General features: G+C 32.6%; 1 protein-coding gene across 3 annotated transcripts in view; it reads left to right on the forward strand.

Moving 5' to 3' along the window:
- Positions 1–14,724, forward strand: part of LOC129909824 (serine/threonine-protein phosphatase 4 regulatory subunit 2) — a 97,921-nt gene extending 83,197 nt beyond the window's left edge. The window contains exons 1-3 of one of the 3 annotated variants that reach the window (XM_055986928.1): positions 1,080–1,564; positions 1,965–2,153; positions 12,334–14,724. In XM_055986928.1, the coding sequence (XP_055842903.1) occupies positions 1,348–1,564; positions 1,965–2,153; positions 12,334–14,261 (2,334 nt within the window). In that variant the 5' untranslated portion in view covers positions 1,080–1,347 and the 3' untranslated portion in view covers positions 14,262–14,724. Of the gene's footprint in view, positions 1–1,079; positions 1,565–1,964; positions 2,154–12,333 lie in introns of those variants that run through there. The other 2 variants (XM_055986929.1, XM_055986930.1) reach the window with 2 other exon arrangements.
- The last annotated feature ends 11,446 nt before the right edge of the window (positions 14,725–26,170 follow it).

Below are 26,170 nucleotides of genomic sequence, written 5' to 3' on the forward strand. Positions count from 1 at the left end.
GGCTACACGCTGACTTTTCAATCGCCTAACCAGTCAGGTTGTAGGCAAGAGGGGTGAGGATTTTCCTCTTTTTGGCGTTTGTTCCTAGAAAATGTGAATTGAAACGTGATTGGGCACAACACTGCTTGAACCTCGTAAGTACATTTTTTTAAAGATTTGTTTTTTTCTCTTAAACATTGCTATAAAACTTACAGAAAGAATTGATACAAGGGTTTTACTTTAGAAACAACTCAACCAATATGTCTTAGTGCCGGGCTACACGTCGACTTTTCAATCGCCTAACCAGTCAGGTTGTAGGCAAGAGGGGTGAGGATTTTCCTCTTTTTGACGTTTGTTCCTAGAAAATGTGAATTGGAACGTGATTGGGCACAACACTGTGTAGCCAGGCCCTTAAACATAACTTGATTTCCTTTGTCGGCTATTACATGAAGCCTCAAGAGGCTTGACTCTTTTTTCGAATTTTCTTTTGATAATCATTCTGTGAGGCGCGTACTATTACATGATGCCTCTTGAGTCAAAGACTCAAATTTGACATTTATCCTTTAATTTAAGTATTGTTGTTGTTGTATTCCACCAAGAAGCAAAAAGAAATGGAAGGGAATGTTGAAAAAATAAAGAGTGGAAAAAGAAACGTCAAAAAAGAGTCTCAGAATTTTGGCCCACGACTCTCCGGTCGGATAATTTTTTGTTTATCTTCTTTCTCTCTTGCACTCATTAGTTTCGAAAAGAGGCGCGCCTCTTGAGGCTTCATGTAATAGCTGACTTTTGTTCAATTCATATTTGTAATTTAAAGAAAAACGTACATTTCTTTTAAGAACTTAAAAAAAAATTTGCTCTGCAGATACGTGGTTCACGCAGAAACGGGACGATATGTGTCTTTTTTGTGCAAAATCTATATAGAGAAACAAAAAAACACACCTTTTATTCAAGTGCAAATACATTTTGTTAGTGTAATATCACCTTAAAACATAGAATCCAAATGAAATCATTCCCTTAAAATACATTAACTGCCTCTCTAACGTTCACAGCGCCACTATATCCATTCGCACACAACAGCTGTGTGTATTTCGACCGGCCGCCGAATGAAAAATCGTCTCAACTGCAGCGGTCTTTTTCGCAGTTTTTCGTTGCGTTTGGTTGGAGTTTGTTGTAATTTGTAGAAAAGTTGGTCGTCTCAAAGGGAGTTTTGCAAAGAAAAAAAAAAGAAGAAAAAATTTCACTACCACCCAGAAAAAAAACTCACTCTAAAAAGAAAAGAAAATTCCATTATTCCCTTGCAAATAATTAAGAATTTTCTTATATATTCTCTCTTGCAAATTACGACGAACCATTTTTTTTTCTACACAAATGCTTAACATGGAAAATGCAGAAGAAGTGATGCAAATCCTGGAGAGATTTACTCGCTTAAAGCAAAAAGAAATTCCTAAAGAACTCGACGATTATATGCATTATGTTGCAAAAACCGGTGATACGGTATTCAAGTGGTCCAGCTTAAAATATCTATTTCGTGAGAAGCTCTTAAATGTGATTAAGAATTTTCACGACACATCACCACGAGTAGATGGTAAGATTTCGATTTTTTTCGTTTTTTTTTTTTGCTTCGCAAAAGTTTTCTCCCCCATCCAGTTTCCCTGGAACGAAACGAAGTCGTTGCAGACATGTTTAAATAATAAAAAAAAAAAAAAAACAGCCGGCCGGCCATTTTTCGGCGAAGCGACGACGGGTGGGTACAGAAAACTCGTTTCATCAACGAAATTTATATATCTTCTATTCGGTTCGGTTTTTGGTTCGCAAAAAAAAAAGGGGTTGCACGACCGATGGCTACCAGAAAAACCAGACAAAGAGGAGAATGGAATAAATTGGAGATACAAGATGATGGAGAAAAAAAACCGTTTCAGATTTTTGCATCCTTTCAACTTTTTTTTCTTAAATTTTAGTTAAATTGAATTAATTTTTTATTTCAGATTTACCCCAATATCCAAATGTGGATCCTTTTAATTATGAAAGCATGAAATCGTCACTTTTGGAACGTCTGGAGCTTTTCAATGCTGCTCCATTTACCGTTCAGAGGTTGTGTGAGCTTCTAACCGAACCTCGCAAGCAATATAGTCGCATTGATAAGTTTATGCGGGCTTTGGAGAAAAACATTCTGGGTAAGTACACTTTCCATTTTTTATGATTTAGATATATTTATTTGATTCTCTATAATTAAAATTTTGCAAAAAGGAAAAAAAAAAACATAGTTTATATCCTTGCTCAAATGGAGGAGGAAGGAGCTAAGGTGATATTGCGTTAGTGCAAAATGCCAGTGTGTTTTGCTATGAAAAGAAAGAAGACAGATAAATGTCATATGATGGAGTCGGCAGTTGTTGGTGTGTACTGTGTAGTGATGATGAACAGCTGAAGCTGAAAATTTCTTCTTTTTCTTCAGCTTCACAGTCAGGTTCAGTTTTTAGTCAGATGCAAAAAGCAAACCATTTTGTTTTCAGTTCCTTCCTCTTTTTTTTTTAGATTTCATTTTTATTTTACCTTCCTTGGCTGCTGCTTGGTTTTTCTTTCTTTTTTTTTTTCATGTGAATCTGTCTAATCTTCAGCAATGTCGTGCCCTTTTGATTATACTTTTTTCGCACAACACAACTCGTAAACGTGCATGGAGTTTTGAATTTGTGGAGTCTTTTCTCCCGTAAATACACTCTGCAAACACCTTTGCAAATGAAAATATTTCTTTTTTTTTTGTATTCTTCTGAATATCTGAATATACATACTTGACTTAGGTAGATACGAAAGACGAATCTTGGTGCATAGGGAAATGATGAAAAATGGCGAAAGAGATCTCTTTATGAAGTTCTTTGACCTATTTAAATAAAAGCAAAAAAAAAAAAAAAAACGTTCAAGTTGTCGCATTGGAATCTTGAACGCACTTCTTTTGTTATCAGTTTAAGTAGCACTTGGTGTTAAGTTTTTTTTTTAACGGCCATATTATTCACTCTGGATTTAGTTTGGATTAAAGTTAATTTTAAATCCAATCCATTAAATCTGAATTTCATAAATCCAAGGATTTAATTTTTTGTTCTTATTATTCACTCAAAATAAATTATGTGATTGTTCAATAAATTTTGTTAAATTTGGATTTATCTTTATTTTTCCTTCACAAAATACTTGACAAAACAACTGAACACTGTGAAAATGAATTTTACATCTGGATTTATAAAGTTAAACAGACCTCCAGAGAGCAGTTTAAATTTGTTTGGATTTAACGAGATTGGATTCAAAAAATTGGATTTAAGATTGGATTTAAGTGGTGAATATTATGGAATTGGATTTATTTTTGACATTTGACATTGTTTACATCCAGATGTATTTTTTAAACTAGTGAATAATATGGCCGTAAGTCTAGCTAATTTTTTGCATCAAATGCATAGATTTTGTAAATTGTATGATTCTATGACATTTTTTTTTACTTGAAACATAAATGAAGGCAATTTATTTCTTGTGAGCATGTGCAGATTAAAAACAATTAAACTGTCAAAAAATGGGAACTGTCGAGAATTAGGAAACTTGTTCAGTGGAAAAAAAAAAAAATTCCTAAAATGCAACTTTTGTGGAGTGATGCTACATCTGTGATCAAAAGGAAAGGTTGAAATTATAGTGTATTTCATTTGATTCACCTATTTCATTGAATTCGGGAGACAGAATATCGAGATTTAAATAAATTTGAAGGCTACAAAAGTCGAGAAAAAGACACCTCTCTATACTGACCAAATTAGTGGTAAATGCAAATTCTGCAATTGTTTTAAAGCCAAAAATGTTTTGTAGAGCAAGAATAATTTTATTCCAAGCACTTAAACCACCAAAGTCGCAGTATCTTCCACTTCAATGAAATTAAGTTTAACTAATTCATAGATTTTGCAAGTATTGATAAAACTTCGGTATCACTTTTGGTGTTGAGAGTTCGCCAAAGTTTTGCATTTTCAAACGAAATATTTGCCCTTTCATTTATTTGAAAACAAATCTATAGATATCTACGTTTCTCAATTGTTTACCGAAATCAGCTGTTAAAAATCGTGGCATAGATAAAATAAAAATAAAACAAAAACGCACATGCAACGAAAACAACTGTTTGCATTAAGTCTCCCGCAAAATATAAACATGTTTATTCACAAATGAAATCGAATTTCAACCTTGTGATAAATCTGTGTCAGCAAAATGGTTTTCATATTTCATTTATGCATACGGTTATCTGTGTCCGAAAGTTCCTAGTTTTCTTATTCAAATATAAGTATTACTGCACTTGCTTTCCAAATCAAATTTCCTCCAGAATAAAAATATATTTAATTAATGAGTCCATTTTCTTCACTATTGAGAAGTTCGAACATTTTTCCTTGTCTTCTCTTTCTTTTTACAGTTACCATTTTGACGTTTTAAACTTGGCGAAAACCAAAACAAACCACATTTGTTAAAAAAAAACAGCATAGAAATGTATTTTAAATTTCGTAATTTTTTTGATTTTTAGACAATAGATTAAGTTATAGCAGAACGTTATTACCAAAAAAACACTTGAAATCGATTTGTATTATTTTTTTTTTTTTTTACAAAAAACAGTTCTTTAAAATTGCGCGCGTCCTTGAAAAATTTGGTTTGTTTTGGTTTTCATCCGGTTTTAGGTTATAATTTTTTTTATTTTCTTTTGTTCGTTTGGTACTGACAGCTGTGCGAAATTCCGAATTGCTCAATTTGAAGCAAACTCTAAAGCTGGGTGCACACTAACTAGGTTCATCAACACTTTCAACACAATGTACGTTCCAAATCGACATACTGAACAGTTTAACAATTCTAAATTATTCTAACTGATGCATATAAGACATATCTGAGCCTACACATCAATTGATCCAGTTGGAAGGGTTTAATTGCTCATTATGTCGATTTGGAACTTAGGTATGTTGAACGTGTTGCTCAACCTAGTGTGACCCAGCTTAAAGTTGGCGAACTTGGGAGTTGACTTCATCTCGGGAGTTGAAACACAAGTTGAAAATTTGTTTTCTTCAACTCTAAAGCCTGGTACGCTGCTCGCGCTAAATTTTAGTTCCCATACAAATTATCGAAAATTTTTAGCCGAGATAAAATGGATCCCATACAAGTTATCGATAACTTGTATGGGAATTTTATCTCAGCTAAAATTTAGCGCCAGCAGCGTACCAGGCTTAATGCTTAAAAAATATCACTGGGATATTTGTGACAGTTTATACAAGGACTGTCAGTTTCAATTTTGAAAAGCAATCGTGTATGTCATTTAAATCTATTAGAGCTATTTTTTTCCACTAAATCTCAATGCAAAAAAAAGACGTTTTGAAACAAAATCTCAGAAAACCCAGAAGTTGATCAACACGAGAGTTGAGGTTGAGAATAAAAATCCTAAACTTGAGTTCAACTTGTAGTGAAGAAAATGGCTCCAAATCAGTTCAAAGTTTTATTCAAATTTAAGTTATTTACTTAACTGAGAGCCAAGAAGGAGACACCTTCATGTTCTGACCCTAGTACCTGGGTAACCAGCACTTTGTTTAATACAATCAAACTAGTTCTATAAAATCGAGCAGTGGTACCTTTTGCTGAAGCCTCTGTGCAAATTTTGTTATTGTTTCAAAGTCAAAAAAGTTTAAAATTAGAAGAGGTTTAAGATTAACGTTATTCCAGACACATAAAAAACCAAAGCATCATATTTTCTTGAAACGATTTTTTAAGGTATCTTGGCACCTCTCTGGCAAAATTTCAACTAACGTCTGGGTTCCACTTTGTGAAACAAGTACAATGCTTCTTTGACTGCCACCAAAAGATCGTTTGAATGTTGTTTACCAAACAAACAGCTGAGAACATCGATTTGTTTGTCCAAACACCATTTATTTTAACCATTTTTTTTGTACCTATGCTGGTTTTAGGCCATTGTCATGCGTGAATATCTAATGGGCAGAAATGGTATTCTAAAATATATTCAGTCCTATCGGCAATCTCACGTGAGAAATTTCCCCGGGAGTAGGTTTTCTCTCCCGGGAATTTTTCTCCTTATCGGCAAGCTCCATCGGAATTTCGTTTTCGGGAAAGAAGTACAGCCAACTTAACAAAACAAAAAAAAAACTTCGAACACATGTCTTCGAAAATTTTGAGAACTCTAATTTGATTGTATTTAGTGCACAAAAACAATTAAAATGTTTAATAGTCAATATTTATATAATTTTTTTCTTTTGTGTTGATTTGTGGATTTTTATTCAATAATTTTTTTTATTTTTTGCCCAACTTATTACTTTGTTTGTTTCTTCAGATGGACATGTAATTAGTTTTGTTTTTAATTTTAATTAAAGAATCAATCAATAAAGTTTCTTAAGCTTTTTTTTTTGACATGATAAACAAATAACTGAAATAAATTGAGGCATTTCACATAATTTGATCATTTCTTCGACCAAAGCAGCAAACTAATGTTCTCGGAATGGTCTCCTTTAGTTCCATGCTTTTTTTAAGGTTTTCTATGTTTTATTTTTGTCTACTATTTTGCGTTATCCAGTTGCAATATCATTTTCTTTTTGTTGGATTAAGGAAGTAAATAATTTAATATTTTTAACAGAATATTTTGAAAGAAAAACACGGATAAAAATATCTATTCCCCATAAAAAATATGATAGAAATACTTCGGGGGAGAAACTTCATTCCCGATAGGTATTTTTGTGTGGGAATTTTTTCCTAGGAAATTTTTCCATTCAAAAAGTATTGCTGATACCGATTTTTCGGAATAGAGAAATTTTTCCAGGGAAATTGTATTGCCGATAAGGCTGATTAAGAGAGGAATATGTTTATATTCGCCACCCATTCTCACCAATAGGCCCTCTACATGCCAGAAAAATGCCCTGTTGGTTCATTGTTTTGAGAGTATGCCTACTTTGGGTTGTACGCTTTATACTTCGGTATTACGATAATCGTTTTATTTCAACGATACTCCTTAATGTTAACGACTGTCGTTTGACTTTCGTTCTCGTTTGGCTTGCTTAAAAAAAAAATTTGCCAAACTTCGAAGCCAATTTTATTTCCACTAATTGCAATGAACATAATAGATTTTGTTCGTCTACTTATTTTTTGACAGCTCTTCATAGGCGTAAAGTTAAATACGCTTGAAAAAAAAAACATGGATTCATTATCGTTTTACCTAATCGTTTTAAAATCTTAATCATGCCGGATATAGTTAGATTTTTGTCAAAAATCTGTAAGTTTAGGTGTCTCATGATAAGTCAACTGATGAGCCCACCGGGAGCCGGGACTCAAAGCCAAACTTTTGTATGGACTAAAGGCCTTAAAAAGCTGTATTAAAAATAATTTTCTTTTGTTCTGTCCATAGCTGTATTAAATCTCGATATCAATTGCATTAAAGAAATACTTTTGATTTAAAAAAGTATACAATTTTTAAGGTGATTTTACTCGTTTGTGAGTTCGGCGGATTTTTTTGTGTATGTTGCTGCTGGGCAGTTTTGACTTTTTCCCAGATGACTTCATAACCTCTTAATTATAGTTTAAGTGTGTAATTTCTTTTTTTTTTTTGCAATCGTTTTGAAATAAAATAAGTTTTTTTGCATTCAAATTGTAATATTATCGTTCTAATTTCATCTGTATTGGAAACTTTTATACATATTTGAAATCTGCAATAACACGGCAAGTTTTCAAAATAATAAACCGGGGTCACACCATAAAAAATAAAATTTGTTCAGGGTGTTGCTCTGAAATAAAAGTGAGAAATTGAGTTTTCATAAAACATGGAACTGTTAATTCATTTGCAGCAAAATGGCGAATGAAATAAAAAATATTTTGATTAATTAATTATTTCTTATTATTAGGCAATCAATTATGAGCGGAGAAAGCAAAATACTGTTGCAAAGTCGGGATTTATCGAAATTTCACAAAAACTGCATTAAATCAAAAACCGTAAGGATTTGGGATGAACAAGTTACCAAATTCTGAGAGCCCTAAAGTTGGCCTATCAGCATACTTCGTTTCATCCATTACTTTTGGGACACCCTGTATTGAAAAAAAAATAATGATAAATTCAAATGGAGTAAATTCTCATTTAATTGGGGTTATGAAGTTAAAAATCGACCAACAAAAACACATGTGCAAAAAGAAACAAGCTCAATGAAAACAACTGTGCATTAAAAGCCTCACAAAAAATATAAACATATTTACAAATGAAATCGAATTTCAACCTTGTGGTTGTGATACATCTGTGTCAACAAAATTGTTTTCATATTTCACTTATGCATACAGTTGTCCCAGTTTGACATCTATGACCAAAATATTAGGAACCCTTCTTACTTCCAACGAAAACTGTTTGCTGCACTTAAAATAAGGGAAAATGTTAACAATTTTATATATTTTTTGTACATTGTCCAGCACCGCAAGGCGGCTATATTCCTCTGCCATCTTTATCCTTAGCTCGCTGTTGTTGCTTTTTCTCCAATCGCCAACAATGCACACGGGACCAAAAATCGCCCGAAGAACTTTTCTCTCGAAACAATCTAACATATTTTCATCCGTCTTCCTTAAAGTCCATGGCTCTGCACCATGGTTTTGTTAGTAAACATGCAATCGCATCAAAAGCAAACAAAAAATGAAGTTTGTCAAGTTTGATGTTTAAAAAGTATAAACGTGTGAGTGCTTCTGATTGGAAATCCGGAAGAGAATTTCTCATTTTTTGCAGAAGAAAAACTGTCAGGCCACTAAAACACTTTCAGAAGCATCCAGAAGCCTTTTTCTTTAGATTGAGGTTGTTGTCCTGGTGGAATCGCCATTAAAAAGCATTAAATGCTGCATTTTGAAACCGACCAAGTTTTGAATACTACAGATATGCGCGACAGAAATACGTACGTCAAATATATGAAAAACCGGAGTTATTACAAATTTAACCTATTGCATAATATAAATATTTGGAAGATGGCGGATACTATATTTTTGTTTGACTTTTGGGCTGGCAATAATTTAGAATCAGTCTCATCAAACAGTTTAACACTCTCCCTTTCTTTCGAAATTTGTAAGAATTGGACACAAAAAGCCTATATCAGCCGACAAAGCAAACATAAGCTCACCTTTTGCTAATTTAACCTTAAACTAATTGACGTGCTACGGGAATAGTAAATATAAGAAGAATCTGAAACGGTTAAACTTTCAGCCATTCTCAAAATATCTCTGCAGTACGTGCCATGACAGCACTTTCTAGTAGGCCTACAAGCCACGGCGTGCTTTCGAACAATTTCTGCAGGAGTTGCTTCATTGAACATTGAATCAATTTCTTATGTTTTTCATGGGCCGCACAGTGTGTCGAGCCCATACAAAAGTTTATCATGAATACTTGCAGCTGAGTTTTTGGAGATTTATTATTTTTTTTTTTTTTTTTTGTGTATATGGCAGGAATAGAAATAAAGTTACAAATTAACAAAACATTGAACAACCTGTAAGTTGTTTTTTTAGCATAATTTATGAAATTAAAATTTATTGAAGAAGACACTGGTCAGCAAAATTAAATTTTTTTTTTGTTCAAAACAATATGTAAAATATTTTTAATTACATAAACAGCTTTTTGTATTTGTTTATGATTAAAAATTATTAAAAATATCGATGTTTGTATTTTTGTGATCCACTTGAAGCTGTTTGTCAAAAAATGAATTATTTTGAGTACTTGACTCGTAGCACATAAATGTGAATATCTCTGGCAGAAGCAAACAGAAGCAGACCAAACTTTGCCAACATTAAGTATAGACTTAAGGCAAAATAATATAAAAAAATTATCGATATGATATTCAATGTTCTTTTTTAAATTAAGTTTAAAATAATTTTTTTTTTTGCTATTAATCAACGTGTTAGTTAGGTACTCATAAATTTTATAAATTTGAATTTTTTTGTTATACGTTTTACAACAACACTCAAATAAACAAAAAAACAGCAACAAAATTTTTCAAACATTCACCAAACGTGAAATATACACTCTCAAAGCTTAATAAATTCCTCAAAATATCCTCGATTTCCGAGGTACTCATGTTTCGGACTTTATTTTGAATACATAACCTGGGTTATTTTCTAAGTTAAATATGTTTTCATATGAGTTGACACATCTTAATTATATTTAAATAGCAAAAATATTAATTAAAAAAAAAAAAAATGATTATCATAAGCGGACGACACACTGTGCGCCGATACTCTTACAGATGTAAGTGACTACTTTATTAATGATCTAAGTGATCTAAGTGATCAGAAACTCCAACTTAAAGGGAATCTCTTCTATTGTTTATGTTTTGTGATACTGATAGAAGTGTGTTTGACGTTTTAACTGACAACCACTTTGTACTCCGAAATAGTGTAGTTTTTGACAAAATAGACGGCCGCAAGAGGGAAATTTCCCTTTTTTGCGAATTTCTGCCCAAAAAATGTATTCGAACAAAAATTTGAAATCTTTCAAAAGGTAGTGCTTTCTCTGTTTTTCTTTATTTGGTCTTGTCGCACAACATAAACAAAACAATAATGGGCAGGAAGCATCGATATAGGCCGCTATAGAATTTACAAACTGTTGTTGCTATGTGATCTGTTTCGAGAAAAATTAATTGAAATATTTTAATTTAAAAACTAGAATTAAGTGTACAATTGTATCATTCATAACTGTAATTGTTGCCGTTATTTTTTAACATTTGTTTTTTGTATTTTACGTGATATTTTAGAAAATTGCCCCTACCGCCCTCCCAGATCTAAAAGAAAAAAAGGGATTTATTTAGCATTATCTTATAAACAAATTTTTGTCCAATTTGCTGAAAAAATGTCCTGGAGTGAAATCGGCTAACGCGATAGTCGATAGTTGTCGTTTTTTGATTATCGACTATCTCCTTAGACGATTCTAACCCCAAAGTTTTTATTACTTATGAAATTATAAGTATTAAACACCAATTTCTCTTTCAACATTTTACATTGTTATTATGTCCTCTAAACTTTGATCGAAGACGTGAATGCAATTATTTTACACCAACTCAATACATTTAATAATAAGAATCTCAATCATTGATGCTGAAATAAGATGATTTAGACCGATCGTTGGGTTGAGTTGGTCTTCTAGTGTGCCCACTTTTGTTTGTAGGAAATAATGCATCAAAACAAACTTTTCTATCGGTCGATACTTGATCGTCCCTAATGGGAACTTTCATACATTTTCATACTTATTAACTATCGGCCGATAGAAAGTCTGCCTTGTGCGGGGGCGCCCTAAATCTAAATTAATTATTTAATATTTGTATGTTCAACTAACATAAAAACAATTCTTTTCTAAAAACCAAAAAAACACCAAAACAGAAACCTGAAAAAATAATGCTTCTTTTATCCAGCTTAATTTAGAGGACATAACAACGATGTAAAATTTTGAATGAGAGTGGTGTTTAATACTAATAATTTCATGAGTAATAAAAACTTCGGGGGTAGAATCGGCTAAGGAGATAGTCAATGGTCAAAAAACGACAATGTTGTTTCATTATTTATCGTTTATTGACTTGACTATCGCGTAAGCCGATTTCACCCTAGGACATATTGGACAAAAAATATGTTTATAAGATAATGCTAAATAAATCCTTTTTTGTCTTTTAGATCTTCAAAAATTAAATAGGAATCGAAATTGGTATTTAAATGTAAAGATTTCAATACCTACCCACGGACAAACACAGGAAAAACTATTTAAGACAAGATATTGGTACCGAGTTGACGCGTCGTCTTACTAGATCAAGATCTTTCAGTTTTTTTATTTAATAAATAAATAATCTAAATTATGGACAGCATAAATGTACTTTTGTAAATGTATTCATTTCAAATTGTTCAATGTCTCCAATAAGTCTATAAACAAAAATTAATAAAGATTTTTCTGTAAAAAAAAACATCGTAAGCACCATGCGCTCATGGTAATTTTGCGGGAAGGGCGCGATATGCACGGATCGTGCTTAGATTTTCTTCCAATATTCCAGCCAAATGACAGCTAACACACTGGCATATTCACTTAGTTTCTAATAAAATATGTTTAAAAGCTGTGCTTATTAAGTAATGTACTATTATATATGTAACTGTTCTAAAAGTTATTTTTTAACACCTCCACTGGTTAAATTTTTGAAAATGGGAAGAATTTGGTTTTATTGCAAGTAAATAAATTTAAATACTATAATATACTTTTCATTCCGATTCAATTTATTATACATATTTACTTTTAAAACATTTTAATACAAACAAAACTAATTCCGTGATCCATTTGCTTTCTACTTTCTTTTCCTGTTTCCCGTTTAGTAGTGAGCACCATTGAACCGGGTCGTAAGCAAACTGAAAGCGAAAATGGCGATTCTCTTGATTCGGTGGTAAACGGTGATGTTTCATTAGATGTCAATGTAGACATTGAAATGGAAAATGAAACTATTTTCAACGCTGCCGATGCCCCCAGTAATGCAACACCATCTGAAACAACACCTGCTGCACAACCCTCATCCAACCTTATCCACAAAGCTGACGATGATATACTGCCAAATCCTAAAAAAGCAAAGTTGGACCTCGACGAGACCAACGATGCCGAAACCGAAGCAGCCACAAAGAGTATTGCCACCATCAAACCCGAACCTACAATTCCATCTGTTGAAGTTTCTATGGCCGAAGAAAAAACCGACACATCTGAGAAGAAGCAAGACGAAGAGCCTGTTTCGGAAGAAAAACCAGCCCCTGTTGAAAATGTAGTGGTAGAAGTAATTAAAAAAGACAATAAAGAACCCGAACCCGAAAAAATGGAAGAAGACTTGCCCGATTCTGCCACAAATGACGAGACAAAGAATGATGTTAAGTCTGAGTTAAAAGAGTCTGAAAAGAAACCCGAAGAGAAAGAAGTTGCATCCCCCATTTCTGCTGCTCCAATTGCTAAGGTGGCAGAAGAAGAATCAAAACAACCTAAAGCTGCTGAAGAAACCGTTGATAGCATCACTGACGTGCAAGTGAAGAATGCTGAAAAAGAAACAATAGCTGACAAGGAAGAAAAGAAAGAAGACTGCTCTCAAGAGCAAATTATTGAGAAGACAAAAGAGGTGTCCGAAAAGGAGAAACCCATTGACGAAGAAGTACAGAACGGCGACGTCAAACCAAGCGAGCTAAAGACTGAAACTAACATCACAACAACTGTTGACGCAACTAATAACAAGCAATCTGAAATGGCAGTTGACGAGACTGCTCCTTCAGCTAGCGAAGAAAAAGTTGAAGATATCATTAAAGATAAGAAAGAAGAAACCACCACCGCAGCCAATGTCACTGTTGCAGTTGTCGAAAAAGTGGTTGAGGCCGAAGTTGTGCCTACACCAGACACAAAAGAGACAACAAAAGACGAAGAAACTAAAGTAGCAGATGAACCAATGGTTGTCTCTGAGGAAAAACCTGCCCCAGCTGAAGAAAAGAAGGCACCAACTGTTGATAGCTCAACGGAATCAGTTAAAGAACCTCAAACTGCCACACAGGAAAAAACTGAATCTCCACAAATCGAAGCCGTCGCAAAACCAGATGAAGATGTAAAATCCGCTGAGGTTAAAGAGAAGGAGACTGAAAAGCCAACAGCAGTTGTTGATTCACCAGCAGTTGATACACCGAAGGCCGAAGCTACTGCCGCTGATGCACCAGCAGTAGAAAAGAAAGAACCTGAAGCACCATCTGTTGAAACAACTTCAGCTGACCCCCCAACACCGGCAGCAGTCGTTAAAGAAGCACCTGTAGAAGTGGCAGTTGAGAAGGCGGATGTTGAAAAAGCGGAAGTCGAAAAAGCGGCAGTTAAAGAACCAGCAGTCGAAAAACCAGCAGCGGTTACACCGACCGTTGATGAATCACCAGCTATTGTTCCACCTACAAATGACTCGCCAGCAACTGAAGCAGCACCTACAGAGAAAAAACCAGAGGTTGCTGCTGCACCAACGACAGAAATTACACCAGCAGTAACAGCTTCAACGGTCATCTCAGCAGTTGAAGAGGCGCCAGCCATCACCGCCGACCAGCCCATGGAAGAAAATCCCGAATCCATTGCCGAAGCTGAACCAGTTGTCCCAGCAATTGTTGTCGAAGCTGCCGCCACCGTCGAAGAGGTTGTTATGGGTGATAGTGCTGCAATGGCAACGGACGCCATCGAGCCAGCCAAGGACGAACCAGCTGGCATGGAAGTCGATGATACCAGTCAGGAGGCAATGGACCAATAAACATCCACAATAATTTCCTTATAAGTAGAACGGCATCGAATTTGAAAGCAGCTAAAGTCAGGGGTATTACTATTTCCTATTTCTTTTCCGTTCTCTTTTCTTTTTCTTTTTTTTTTAACTCAAAACATTCTTCTCTGCGGTATACGTCCCAAATTGACTTTGAATCGGATGCTCGGGCGGTAATTCTCATACATATTTATAAACGTATTAACTTATATTCGAAACATTAACGAACATACATATATTAAACTATTCTAGTATTAATCAGTACGTAGATATTTTTTTTTTATGATTTTGATTTTATTATAATTTTTTACACAATTGGATGAATGTTATCTGTTTTTTTCTTTTCAATTTTTATTCTTGCGTTCCGATTGAAACAATATCTGTGAATTTTTCGTACACATATAAAAATCGTTTAATTAAAAATAAACCTACATGTATTTGTAAATCCTTATGTGAAGTTTTATTGTTTTTTTTTTTTTCAAGTTTTGAGATTGGTTTGCTTATTTTTACATAGTAGAAGCAGAAGATCGGGATCCCATTGCAGTTACTGGAATTTGAATTATTATTTTGAAAATGGTCAAGTACAACATGGTCAAGAGAAATGCCTAAAAAAATATTAGGTCTGTTCCAGACTTTTTGTGCACTAAATTAGGCAGTCTGTCAAATTAATGAGAGTTGAAAGAGAATTTTCTCAGAAGGAAATAAAACTACGAAAGACTGCCAAAAAGTCTGGAACAAGTTGAACACCATTATTCAACACAATTTCATATTTTATGCTTAATTCGATAAACATTAACACTTTTTTAATGCAAAAATCACGTAAACGCGATTAAATTTAAAAATCACTACAATTTGATTTGTTTTCTTCTTTATTTATTTGTTTGACATACGTCAACTTTTCATTTGACAGAACTCATATTTCTGCCGGAAGAAATTCTTTGGGCTAAATTTGTCAGGGTGGGGAAATTTTTTACTCTCTCGTGAGCGCTCTCTTCTACACAATTTTTGAAGTTGGGAACAGACTCTGACCAAAAATAACCAAATATTACTAAATTCGGCAGTTGCAAACTGAGTGTGGAACGGACCTATTATATTCTTTATATCGTTTTCCAAAATTCAAGGAGTGACACTCCTAGCTATATAATCACTCTAAAAGGAGTGATTTCAAATTCCAAAATTGAAAAAGGAGTGAATTCTTCACTCAAAAAATTTTGAAGGACTGATTACCAGTACTTCTGCATTTGACTTCATGGACTGCTTGTCAAATTGTTGGGTGGTTGTTTTAACTTTTTTTTGTGAAGGAAATTATATTTATTTACAAAAAAAATTCAATTGAATTTAAAAGATTGTGTTATTATTTTATTCATTATTTCGTATTACAAACACATGCAAAGCAAACGTCAAATAACTCCACTTGTCAAATTCTTCGTGAACAAATTCCAAAATTGCACGAAAAAGGAGCGATTTACTCCCATAATTTTGGAAAACGACATTAAATGACAACAGCTGATTCGGTTTTGATAACTCTGAATTCTACGCTCTGACAAAACACCCAGAGTTGTTCAGGGTGCTTTCAGAGTGAACATCGAATACAGAGGAAATAACTCTGTTTGAAAAAGGAGCTACAAAAAACGCTTGACAACGAATTCGGAGCGAGCCAGAGTGCCCTAGAGCTCACAACGAACAAACCTTAAGTTTGAGTTTATACTCCGAAACAATCGTTGGAGCCAGGGGCGGATCCAGGATTTTTTTCTGGGGGGGGGCACAAGGGACGGATTGGCAAAAAAAAAACACCAATAACAGTTAGAAATAAAGTGAAGTACCATACGACTGACTAACAAGCAGAAAATTTTAACGACCCACAGTGGTCTAAAACCTGGCCAAAAATATTTAGGCACATTTCCCACATAAAATAGGTACCAAATGACCAAAAAGTTATTCGGAAGGAAAAATTTTCATTTTCTTGTTACAGTAAAAGCCACTTAAGTGCTAACCCTCTTACTCCTGGATTAGCCGGAAGAAAAAAAATATAAAAAATCAGAAAATGCACGTACAATTCTGTGCTTTATTAAAGTTAGTAATCTATTCTGTAATCTATTCTTTATTTAATTTTTTGACTTAAGTTGTTTCACCAAATAGTTTTTGAGAAATTAAGTTTTAAAGATGAAATTTTGAAAAAAAAAATGTTTACGTTTTTTAATTGATTTTGTATAAAATTTTGCAATATTATGGACATAATTATACCATTAGTTAATGACCTAGTAGTTTTTAGTCAAATACTAAAGACTTCATTCTAATAAATATTAAAGTTCCTAAGAATAACAAAAAAAACTGAATCATACTTTTTTGCCGGGAAACCCAGTTTTGTTTTTTTTTTTATTTGCATTAACCTTTTGTAACCCAAGGTCGTAAATTTAAAAATTAATAAGTCAATCGATTGGCCTTTATCTTTAATAAAACACGTATTTTTTTAAAAATTCAATAAAGTCATTATTTACTTAGTTATTTCGATATTTTGGGAGTAAAAAAAAAGTTCAAATAATTTATTTTTATATAAAAATGCAAAAATTCAAGCAAAAAACTATCTAATATTAATTTTTAGGCACTTTCCTAAAATCCAAAAATAAAACCCCGTGGGGTTTACTAACAAAAACAATTTTTTTTCTGAATTTCGTAGTTTTTACACAAATTTGCTTATTTTCAAAAAAAGCCCAACTTTCAACATTAACTGTCAATTATAAACTATTGGTGCTATTTATTAGAAATTTGAAGTACTATTTCGATAAAGCAATACTTAAAGATTATAATATTAGAAGCTTCAAAAGAAAAAAAAAAATAGTTTGTAGAGCTTTTATGCAATCTTTTTCGGTTTGTTACAGAAATGTCACATGGGGCTACAAGGGGTTAAAGAATATTGTGTTCAAATTGTGGGTCTCTTGGAGCCAAATTGACCAAGTTATGAGTATTTTAATACTTCCCTTAGGAACGTTTTAGTCTTTTAGTCCAGAGTTCAAAACTTTAAATCGTTATCCCCACAACTAATGTTTTCAACGCCGGTGCTCCTCATAACTTCAAAACTACTGCACCGATTCTTTTGAAATTTGGAACACTATTTTTTTTACATATTTTTAGAGGTATCCCTGGAGAAATTTTCTCAATAAAATAACATTTATAAAAATCTATAAGTAAGGGTCGCTTTTGAGTAGTTTTTTTCAAGGGGTCTTTATTTTCGGGGTGCAAACTTCGGCAAACTTCTGAAATGCAAGTTTGTTCCGCTATTTTAAAAACACTGTTAAAAAAAAACAACGAAAAAAGTGCAAATTTTTGAGGTGGAGCTTTTCATGGGAAAGGGATGCAACAATCAACAAAATTCGCATTTTCAGCCAGAAATAGACAAGAGTTTCACTCAAGTTCTTTCTGTTATTATTCATATATTTTTAAAACTCTTATAGTTTGATTTCCTTTAAGTATGAACTTTAAGTTCTGGGGGGGGGGCACGTGCCCCCGTGCCCCCCCCCCCTGGATCCGCCTATGGTTGGAGCCATTGGATGTAAGGTGGAATGGCAGATATAAAGTGCGAGGATTTCTCCATTTGCGTAGATTGGGACTGGGAGTATTAAAGAATCTTGCCACGAAAGGATATAAAGAGCGAAGCGAAGACTTGAGAGGCGTATTCGTATAGGTCTATAATCATAAGGGTTAGAGAATTCTTTACACCATATCGTTTTAACAAAAGCGAGGGCTGAGTTGGCTTTGGGTATTATGTTGTCCATGTGCATTAGAAAATTGAGTTCTTTATCACAGAGACAAAGGACCGTTTCAAAAGAAACAAGTTTTCACTTGATGGTTGATTGCATAGTAAGTAGTAACGGGGAGCAGATACCATGCGCTTACGTTAAAAAGTCATTGATATTCGGCAATGCTCAATTGAAGACAATTTTTAAGACACCAAACCGAAAAGCTGTCAAGGTCTGATCGATTGCTCAATCCGGATTCAATTCAATTCAGGTATATACAGGGTGTCCCACAGTCACCGCCCCAAATGAAAGCCATAGATTCCTGAGGTAATTTTAAGTCGAAAAACTTAAGAGGTAATTTTCTTGTTTTCGTCCCGTTTTCGAGTTACCACGGTTTTTATGATTTTTGCTCTCTAGTCCTTTAACTGGCCTTATCTTTGCCCAACTACCTTTGTTTTGAAAGATTTTTTTTACAACCAATCAAGAATTTATTACAGTTTAAGTTTGTCTCAAAACTTTTTTTTCTGCGGACAACCGTTTCTCCACAATTTTGCATCAAACACATTTTTCTTCGCTTTTTAAGTTGTTTTTTAACTTTCATATCATTTAAGTCAAAAAAACACGTTAATGAGTATAATTTTTTTGTGCTTTTTATAAAAGTAAAATAAGTTTTATTTCATAAAAAAGGCTACTGAAAGTAATTAAAAAAAAATAAACAAACTGAAAAAAAAATAAACAAATTTAAATGAATTAAAACCTTTTCTGAGCTTTATCTATTTGTTCTTTTCTTAACCACAATAGCTCAAAAAAAGTTTATAATTCATTTAAATTAATTTTTTATTTAAAAATTATTTTTTTTTTTAATTCACTCAGTTTGTTTATTTTTTTAAAATTACTTTCAGTAGCCTTTTTTATGAAATAAAACTTATTTTTTTTATGGAATAAACTTTTATAAAAAGAACAAAAAATCAATACTCATTAACGTGTTTTTTTGACTTTAATGATATGAAAGTGTAAAAAACAACTTAAAAAACGAAGAAAATTGTGTTTGATGCAAAATTGTGGAGAAACGGATGTCCGCAGAAAAAAAAGTTTTGAGACAAACTTAAACTGTAATAAATTCTTGATTGGTTGTACAAAAAATCTTTCAAATCAAATGTAGTTTGGCAAAGATAAGGCCAGTTAAAGGACAAGAGAGCAAAAATCATAAAAACCGTGGTAACTCGAAAACGGGACGAAAACGAGAAAATTACCTTTTAAGTTTTTCGACTTAAAATGACCTCAGGAATCCATGGTTTTCATTTGGGGCGGTGACTGAGGGACACCCTGTATAGACCTAAATCGGGTAACAGAGTAAATTACATTCGAATATCGTATATTTATTGCCGAAAAATATGAAATAAATAAAAATATAGTTAGCGATTAAAATACATATTGTTTTTTACTTGGCATAGTTTTTGTGAAAAAGTCAAATAATTGTGACTTTTTTTTTATCCCGTCATTGTCTTTCTCCGTAAAACCACAGCATACGGCCAAAACAATCCGATCTTAATAATATCCACAATTTATTAATTGTATTTAAATTAATTGTAATTAAATTTAATGTAGGTACATATATTTCCAAAGAAAACAAACAAAATTATTATCAAAAGAATCTCTGGTTTCATTTTCAGAAATTTTTTTGATTTCAGCTTGACGATCGTATAAAAATTGTTGTTAAACGACTCACACACGAAATTGCAAAAAGAATTCGGTTTGTTTTCAAATTCCTTTTTAACACCAAAAGTTCGGTTTTTTTAAGGCGATTCTAAAAATTTAAAGGTTTTTATCGAAAATAGTGATGAGTATAGCTAAAACACTAGACGTGGTAGGAATAAATCTGGAAACAATTTTAAATTCAGTACATGACAAAGTTCGAACGAAATTAAGTGTTTTTTTTTTTTTTTTTTTTTTGAAGATGACTACTCTTTGCTGTTTGTGTAAAATGTTTGGGACACAAATACTTTGAAAAAAAAAAAACACTAGGTAGGAACTTTGAATCTGAAAGGAGACAGTAGTTCGAAGCTGTCGAGAGCAGTACAATGCTACTAGGGTAGAGTTGCTAGTAGCCGGCCCCTTAAGGATTCCGTCTCATAAAATAAAGCACAGAAACGTCAAATATCAACATTTTCGAATAATTCTTGAAATAAAATGTACTTTATTTAATAATTTTTTGGTATGGTTAAAAAAATAGTTAATTATAGTTCCCAAAAATATTTTATTTAAGTTTTTGTATAAAAAAGTCCGATTCTCCTAAATCCGGCCTTTGTTTCCTATTTTCGGCCATCTAGTGTCCCATTTCCGGCCACTGAATTTATAAGGTCAAGCTTAAAAAGTTTCCACGTTTGATTAAAAAAAACGAAAAAATTCAATATAGCTACCTTTAAACTCTTATTACATGAGAATGCCGCGACTAATTTTAATGTTTATGACCTTAAAATGTAACTTAGATTATAGAAATTGTTTTTGGTTAAAAAAAAAAAAATTTGTACACCCTTATACCAATGTACGAAACATACTTAAAATACCAAACATACGAAACGTGTCAAATACATGAAACATACGAAATGTACGAAACACACAAAGCATGCGAAAGTAACGAAAGTAACGAAACACACGAAACATACGAAATATGCGAAAAATGCGAAACATACGAAAGTAACGAGTAACGATATCAGAGGCGGCGCTAGACCAAAATGAGCTGTGTGCGAGGATAAATCTGCGGGGCCCCTAGGAAAAAAATGATTTTGGAGTACCTATCTATTTTGAAAAAAGTATCAAATCTTCCGTTCAAGTTAAAAATTGTTATATCAAACTTAAGGCAATACACTCAGAGAAAAAAATAGTTATTATCGGGATAACTATTAAAATAGTTTAAGAAATAGTTATTTTGACTATTTATATTCTCCAAATTAACTATTAAATAGTCAATGTTAATTATTAAAATAGTTGTATGTGACTATTTAAATAGTCAATAATTTCCTTTTAATAGTCAATAATGACTATTTAATAGTCTATAATGACTATTTAATAGTCTATAATGACTATAAACATTTCTCGAAAAAAAACTATTTTAAATAAATTTGGTATGAAATTTTGCAGAAATTATTAATCTAATAGTACACGTAAAATAGTACATAAAATCAACAAATAAAAAAAATTGTTTCACAAATGAAATTGGCCAAAAAGTTTGCTTTGAGAATTCAATTTTTTTTCAATTTTTGTTTAATGAGGTAAGTACTGTACTTTCTTCCCATAAATATGGCAAAATGGTCTTTTTCGAGCTCAATGCAAAGGGTACTTTTGCTAACAAAGTTTTTGATGAAAGAATGGCATTTTCAAATCCAGACTTTTTGGAGTCAATCCGCGATTTAAAGTGAATTCTTCAAAATGCGTCTATTTTTTAGTTAATTTTTTCATTTTTTGTCCATTTGTGGTAAATTTCGAATAGTATAATTATATTTTTGTGTTTTTTTGGTAATTTTTAGTTTCCCGCTATAAATTCAGTTCTCCACAGTTTTTACTTGCGATATATGTAGGTACTATATATCAAGTTATGCATTCGTACAAAAAAAAGTTGAGATAACATTTTTCCATGAAATTACGATGATAGACAATGCCAAAAATGTGGGTCCCGGAAGTCTGTCTGTCTGTCTGTATAAGGAACTAGAGCCTAAACGGATGGACCGATTGACTTCAAACTTGATATGTAGCAGTTTTTGGAGACTTTCCAGAGTTGTTTTTGGAATTATTTTTTTTTTGGACCAAAAATAACGGTACCTGTCATACAAAAATTTCGGAAAAGTTTAATTTCTCAAAAAAACAGCTCCAACGATTTTATTAAAAAAAATTCAAATGTTAGTTTTTTAAACAGGGTCTATCTTTTGAAGAAAAAAGAAATTTTTGAAAATCATTATTAACGGTACCTGCCATAGGACCGCTTTTTTCAAATCGGATTTTCTGCAAAACTGCTTATTGTATTTCATTAAAATTTTTTATACAAAAGCATTAATATAATTTAAATATAAGCCAAAACTGTAATTTTGAAAAAAATAATTTTTGGATTTTTAAAAAAATTTTGAAAATTTTTGTTTGAAAAATCAAATTTTCGAAAACATTGAATTTTTTTGAAATTTTGTTTTTAGATGTTGATTAGTGATTTCTACAAAATGACATAACAATTTTATTTTAAAACTTTTTTTTCAAAAAATTATTTATAAAAAATTAGGTTTTTAAAAACCGGCTCTAACGATTTTGAAATTTTTTTTTCTAAAAATGCAGATTAATATATGAAATAAAAGTGCATACTTGTTTTGTTGGGGATTTTGATTTCAGATATTGTTTTATTTTTTTTGAAAAATGAGTTTTATTTTTTTTTTTAATTGTTTTTTTTTTTTTTTTTATATGCCTACATTTCCCAAATTTCTATATAAAAAGTCTTAAAAATTTAAGCAACTTGAACTCTAAAAGCAAGTTCGTGCGACCCAGTCGTGCATTTTATTTAAAAGAAACACCGAAATTATGACAGTACTTTTTATACAAAAAATGCAGCCTCGGAGCATAATACCAACTATATGACTGCCATTGACCATCATGATATACAATATACGTATTAAATAACCGTGAACTTCCTTATTTTATGTTTAACCATAAAAGATTATTCTCATCAGTTAGAAAAATGTTCATTTTGTCAAAATACTTTTTCCGACTATTGTATTTTTTAAATTTATCAGTAGGAAGAAGGAAATACAGCCGGGATTTGTTTATTTCTTTGAACACTTGTATTTCTATTATAAAAACGGTTGTGATTTCTTTCTTCGGCTCAACCGAAGAGATATCTTACGTATAGAGACGACATTTGCATCAAAATGTAATTTTAGGAATATTTAGGACTTATTGCTTCTTTTAATTGGTGATTCATTTTGGCTTTTGACTTGAAGAAGAAGAGACCGGAAAAATCAAGGGGCTTTCTCTGCTGAATACAGGAAGATAACTAACAAAGTTGTGGGACTATATTTTTCGTTTTCCGACCTGTTGTTTGTGTTTATCCATGGTCTAGTTGGAAGTTTTTCAATTCAGTTATATTGACTAATGGTAATTATTTCTGTTGATGTTTGCTTTCCTCTGATAGATACATACTTATCAATAATAATTTAATATTATTTTTTAATAACTAATAAATACCTACATAAATTATTCACTTTTTTGTTTGCGAAAAATTGTTGATTTAAAACGGGAAAAGTGTAGAAAAATGTGTTCAAATACGGAGTACGGAAGAGCGAAAATTTGAAAATTCCACGGAATAAAATGGTCCTTTTTAATCATTTTTCAGAAGATCAAAAAATTGGTGGCGGAAAACATAAATGTTCTAAGCCCTTAACAAAGTGTTTAAAAGTGTGAAAAATCTGTTGTATCATATAAATTGCGAGCGTGAGCGAGCAAACAAATTTTTTTAGAGGTGCTTCACTTGAGAAAAAAAAGTTAAACAAATATTTTCCCTTTCTTCCTTTTGCATAAAGTGGCCAATGTAGTTAAGACCATGCTTCGATTCATCTCAATGCAATCATGGAAATCGAGTGGAAACAAGTCAATTTGAATTATTTTTTGTTTGATCATATGAATAAAGAAGAGAGACATGTTTTTTTCGGATGTTATTATTTCCAAAGGCCGAGACATTTTCATTTGGCCGCGGGGCCCCTCCAAGCGCGGGGCCGTGTGCGGGGGCACACTCAGCACACCCCTTCCGCCGCCTCTGAACGATATTATCGATGCGGGTACTAGTATCAAAAGTAACGTATAAATGCGGGTACTCATTTTGTCGTTACTTTTACAGCCCTATAAGACCAGTGAAAATCCGGTTTTCAGAAGGCAAAAGTTGAACAAATTATTAGCAGCATAATGGTGGTGGAAAAATTAAGGATAAATGGTATATGAAAGGGGAAAAATAAATTGCCCACAAACAAATTAGGGAAAGGGGGTGGGTTTCCGAAAAAATGGGGTGGGTGTCAAAAATCATGGTTTTTTACGATTTCTGTCAAAATTAGACGTCCTATCGAAAAAAGTCAAATGCAAAAGTTGTAGGTACTCAAACAATTTTTTTTCTATAACCTCAAAAATATTCATGCATATTACCGAAGACGCAGATGCACTGCGGCGGGAGTGAGAGTCACTTTCACAAGATTTCGTATTACCGAAGCCGCCGGTGCGGAAGTGATAGAAAGACATTTGGCTATGTAAGTGTCAACAATGACATATGTCGGTAAGCAGTTTAGTGTGTTTTCGTGGATGAATAATACAGTTCATCCCGGGGAGTTCACAGATTGAAATTTGATTCGGTTGCGGATCGAGTAGATTCCCGGGGACTGAGTCACTGCGTCTTCTATAATAGGCATGATTGAAAAAAAATTCAAAAATACGATTTTTTGATTTTATATTTTTATCTTTTACAAAAATAGTTGGATTTTATCAAAACTTGGTTAAAAATGACTTTGTTATGTTTTCCATCTATTAAAAATGTTTTTTGAGCAAAAAGTAAATTTTTGGATTTTTGACGAATTTAATTTGAAAAAATAGCGTATTTTTCAATCAAGAAAGTTACCGAAAAAATTTTTGATTTTTGAAAAGTTTGGAATGCAATTATTTTACCGTTTTTCAAAGATTGTGTGGAAAAACTATACTTTTGTTTTAGAAAATATTAAGAAAAATTGAAAAAAAAAACAAAAAAAACGATTTTTAAGATTGATTTTTCCGTAAATAACAGTAATATTGTCGAGAAATAATTTTCCATAGAAACCAAATTATACTTTTCTAATGGTCATTAACCTTTTTAATTTGAATCAAGCACTAGAATAGCTCTAACGTGCAAAGTTTTTGAGATATTGAATTTTGAACGTCCCAAACACTATTTTTCTAATTTTTGGCGTGGTAATACGTCAAAAACGTGATGTGATAGAATTTTTCTGACTTCATATTCGAGCACAGCGCACAAAAACCATTAGAAAAATATACTTTGATTTTAATAAAAAAAAACTTTTTGACTATTGAAATCGAACAAGGCATTCGATTTTTTCTGCCCTGCAACTTTTGCATTTGACTTTTTTCGAGAGGACGCCTAATTTTAACAGAAATCGTAAAAAAACATGATTTTTGACACCCACCCCACTTTTTCGCCCACCAACCCCTTTTCCACCAATTTTTTTGTGGTCAATTTATTTTTCCCCTTTCATATACCATTTATCCTAAATTTCGCCACCAACCATATGCTGCTAATAATTTTTTTATTTTCTAAATAAAGTCTATCAAGGCTTGGCCACACCGAAGGGTACATGCGGTAGCGGTACGGGTAATTGTATGAACAAAATTCCAAACAACAACGTTTAGGTGTGGAATATTTTTCATACAATTACCCGTACCGCTACCGCATGTACCCTTCGGTGTGGCCAAGCCTTCAATCTCCATCAAAGATGAATTAAAAGAGAGAAACATTTTTCGTAAATTTACATTCTAAAAAATGTTTGAAAAATTTTCCAGCCCCTCCAAATTTTTTTCTGGATACGCCCCTGCTGCTTAATACCAATCTTTTATTGTGTTCATAACTCTTTTATCAAAATTAATTTAGGCTAAGCAAAATGATGTTCGGTACTCTATTAATATAATCCACTGTAATATTACCAAACCGAAGAATTCTCACTTCAATTAAAATATAATACATATGTATAAGTGAATCGGGTCTATTCTTGGAATGTGTTTTGGATGCGTTTACCACGCTTCGTGGACGCGTTTTAAACTCGTTTTGGACGCGCTTTGGGCGCGTCTCGCACGCGTTTTGGAGGTATCTCGGGAGCGTTTTGAAAGCGTTTTGGACACGTCTTGGACGTGTTTCGGAGGCGTCTCGGGCACATTTTGGACGCGTCTTGGACACGTCTCGTACTAGTCGTCTTGGACTCCCTCACTTTGGGAAAATTCGGGCTTCATTTTTAAAAAATTCTAAAAGGTTTTTGCGAAAATTTTGAAACACAGGATTTCTATAAGCTGTATTCCGATAAGTAAACCGAACGTTTGAACATTATTTTTTCATGTCTGCTTAATACCAATCTTTTATTGTGTTCATAACTCTTTTGTAAAAAT

This window comes from Episyrphus balteatus, chromosome 2, assembly GCF_945859705.1.
Source record: "Episyrphus balteatus chromosome 2, idEpiBalt1.1, whole genome shotgun sequence".
NCBI classification, from domain to species: domain Eukaryota; kingdom Metazoa; phylum Arthropoda; class Insecta; order Diptera; family Syrphidae; genus Episyrphus; species Episyrphus balteatus.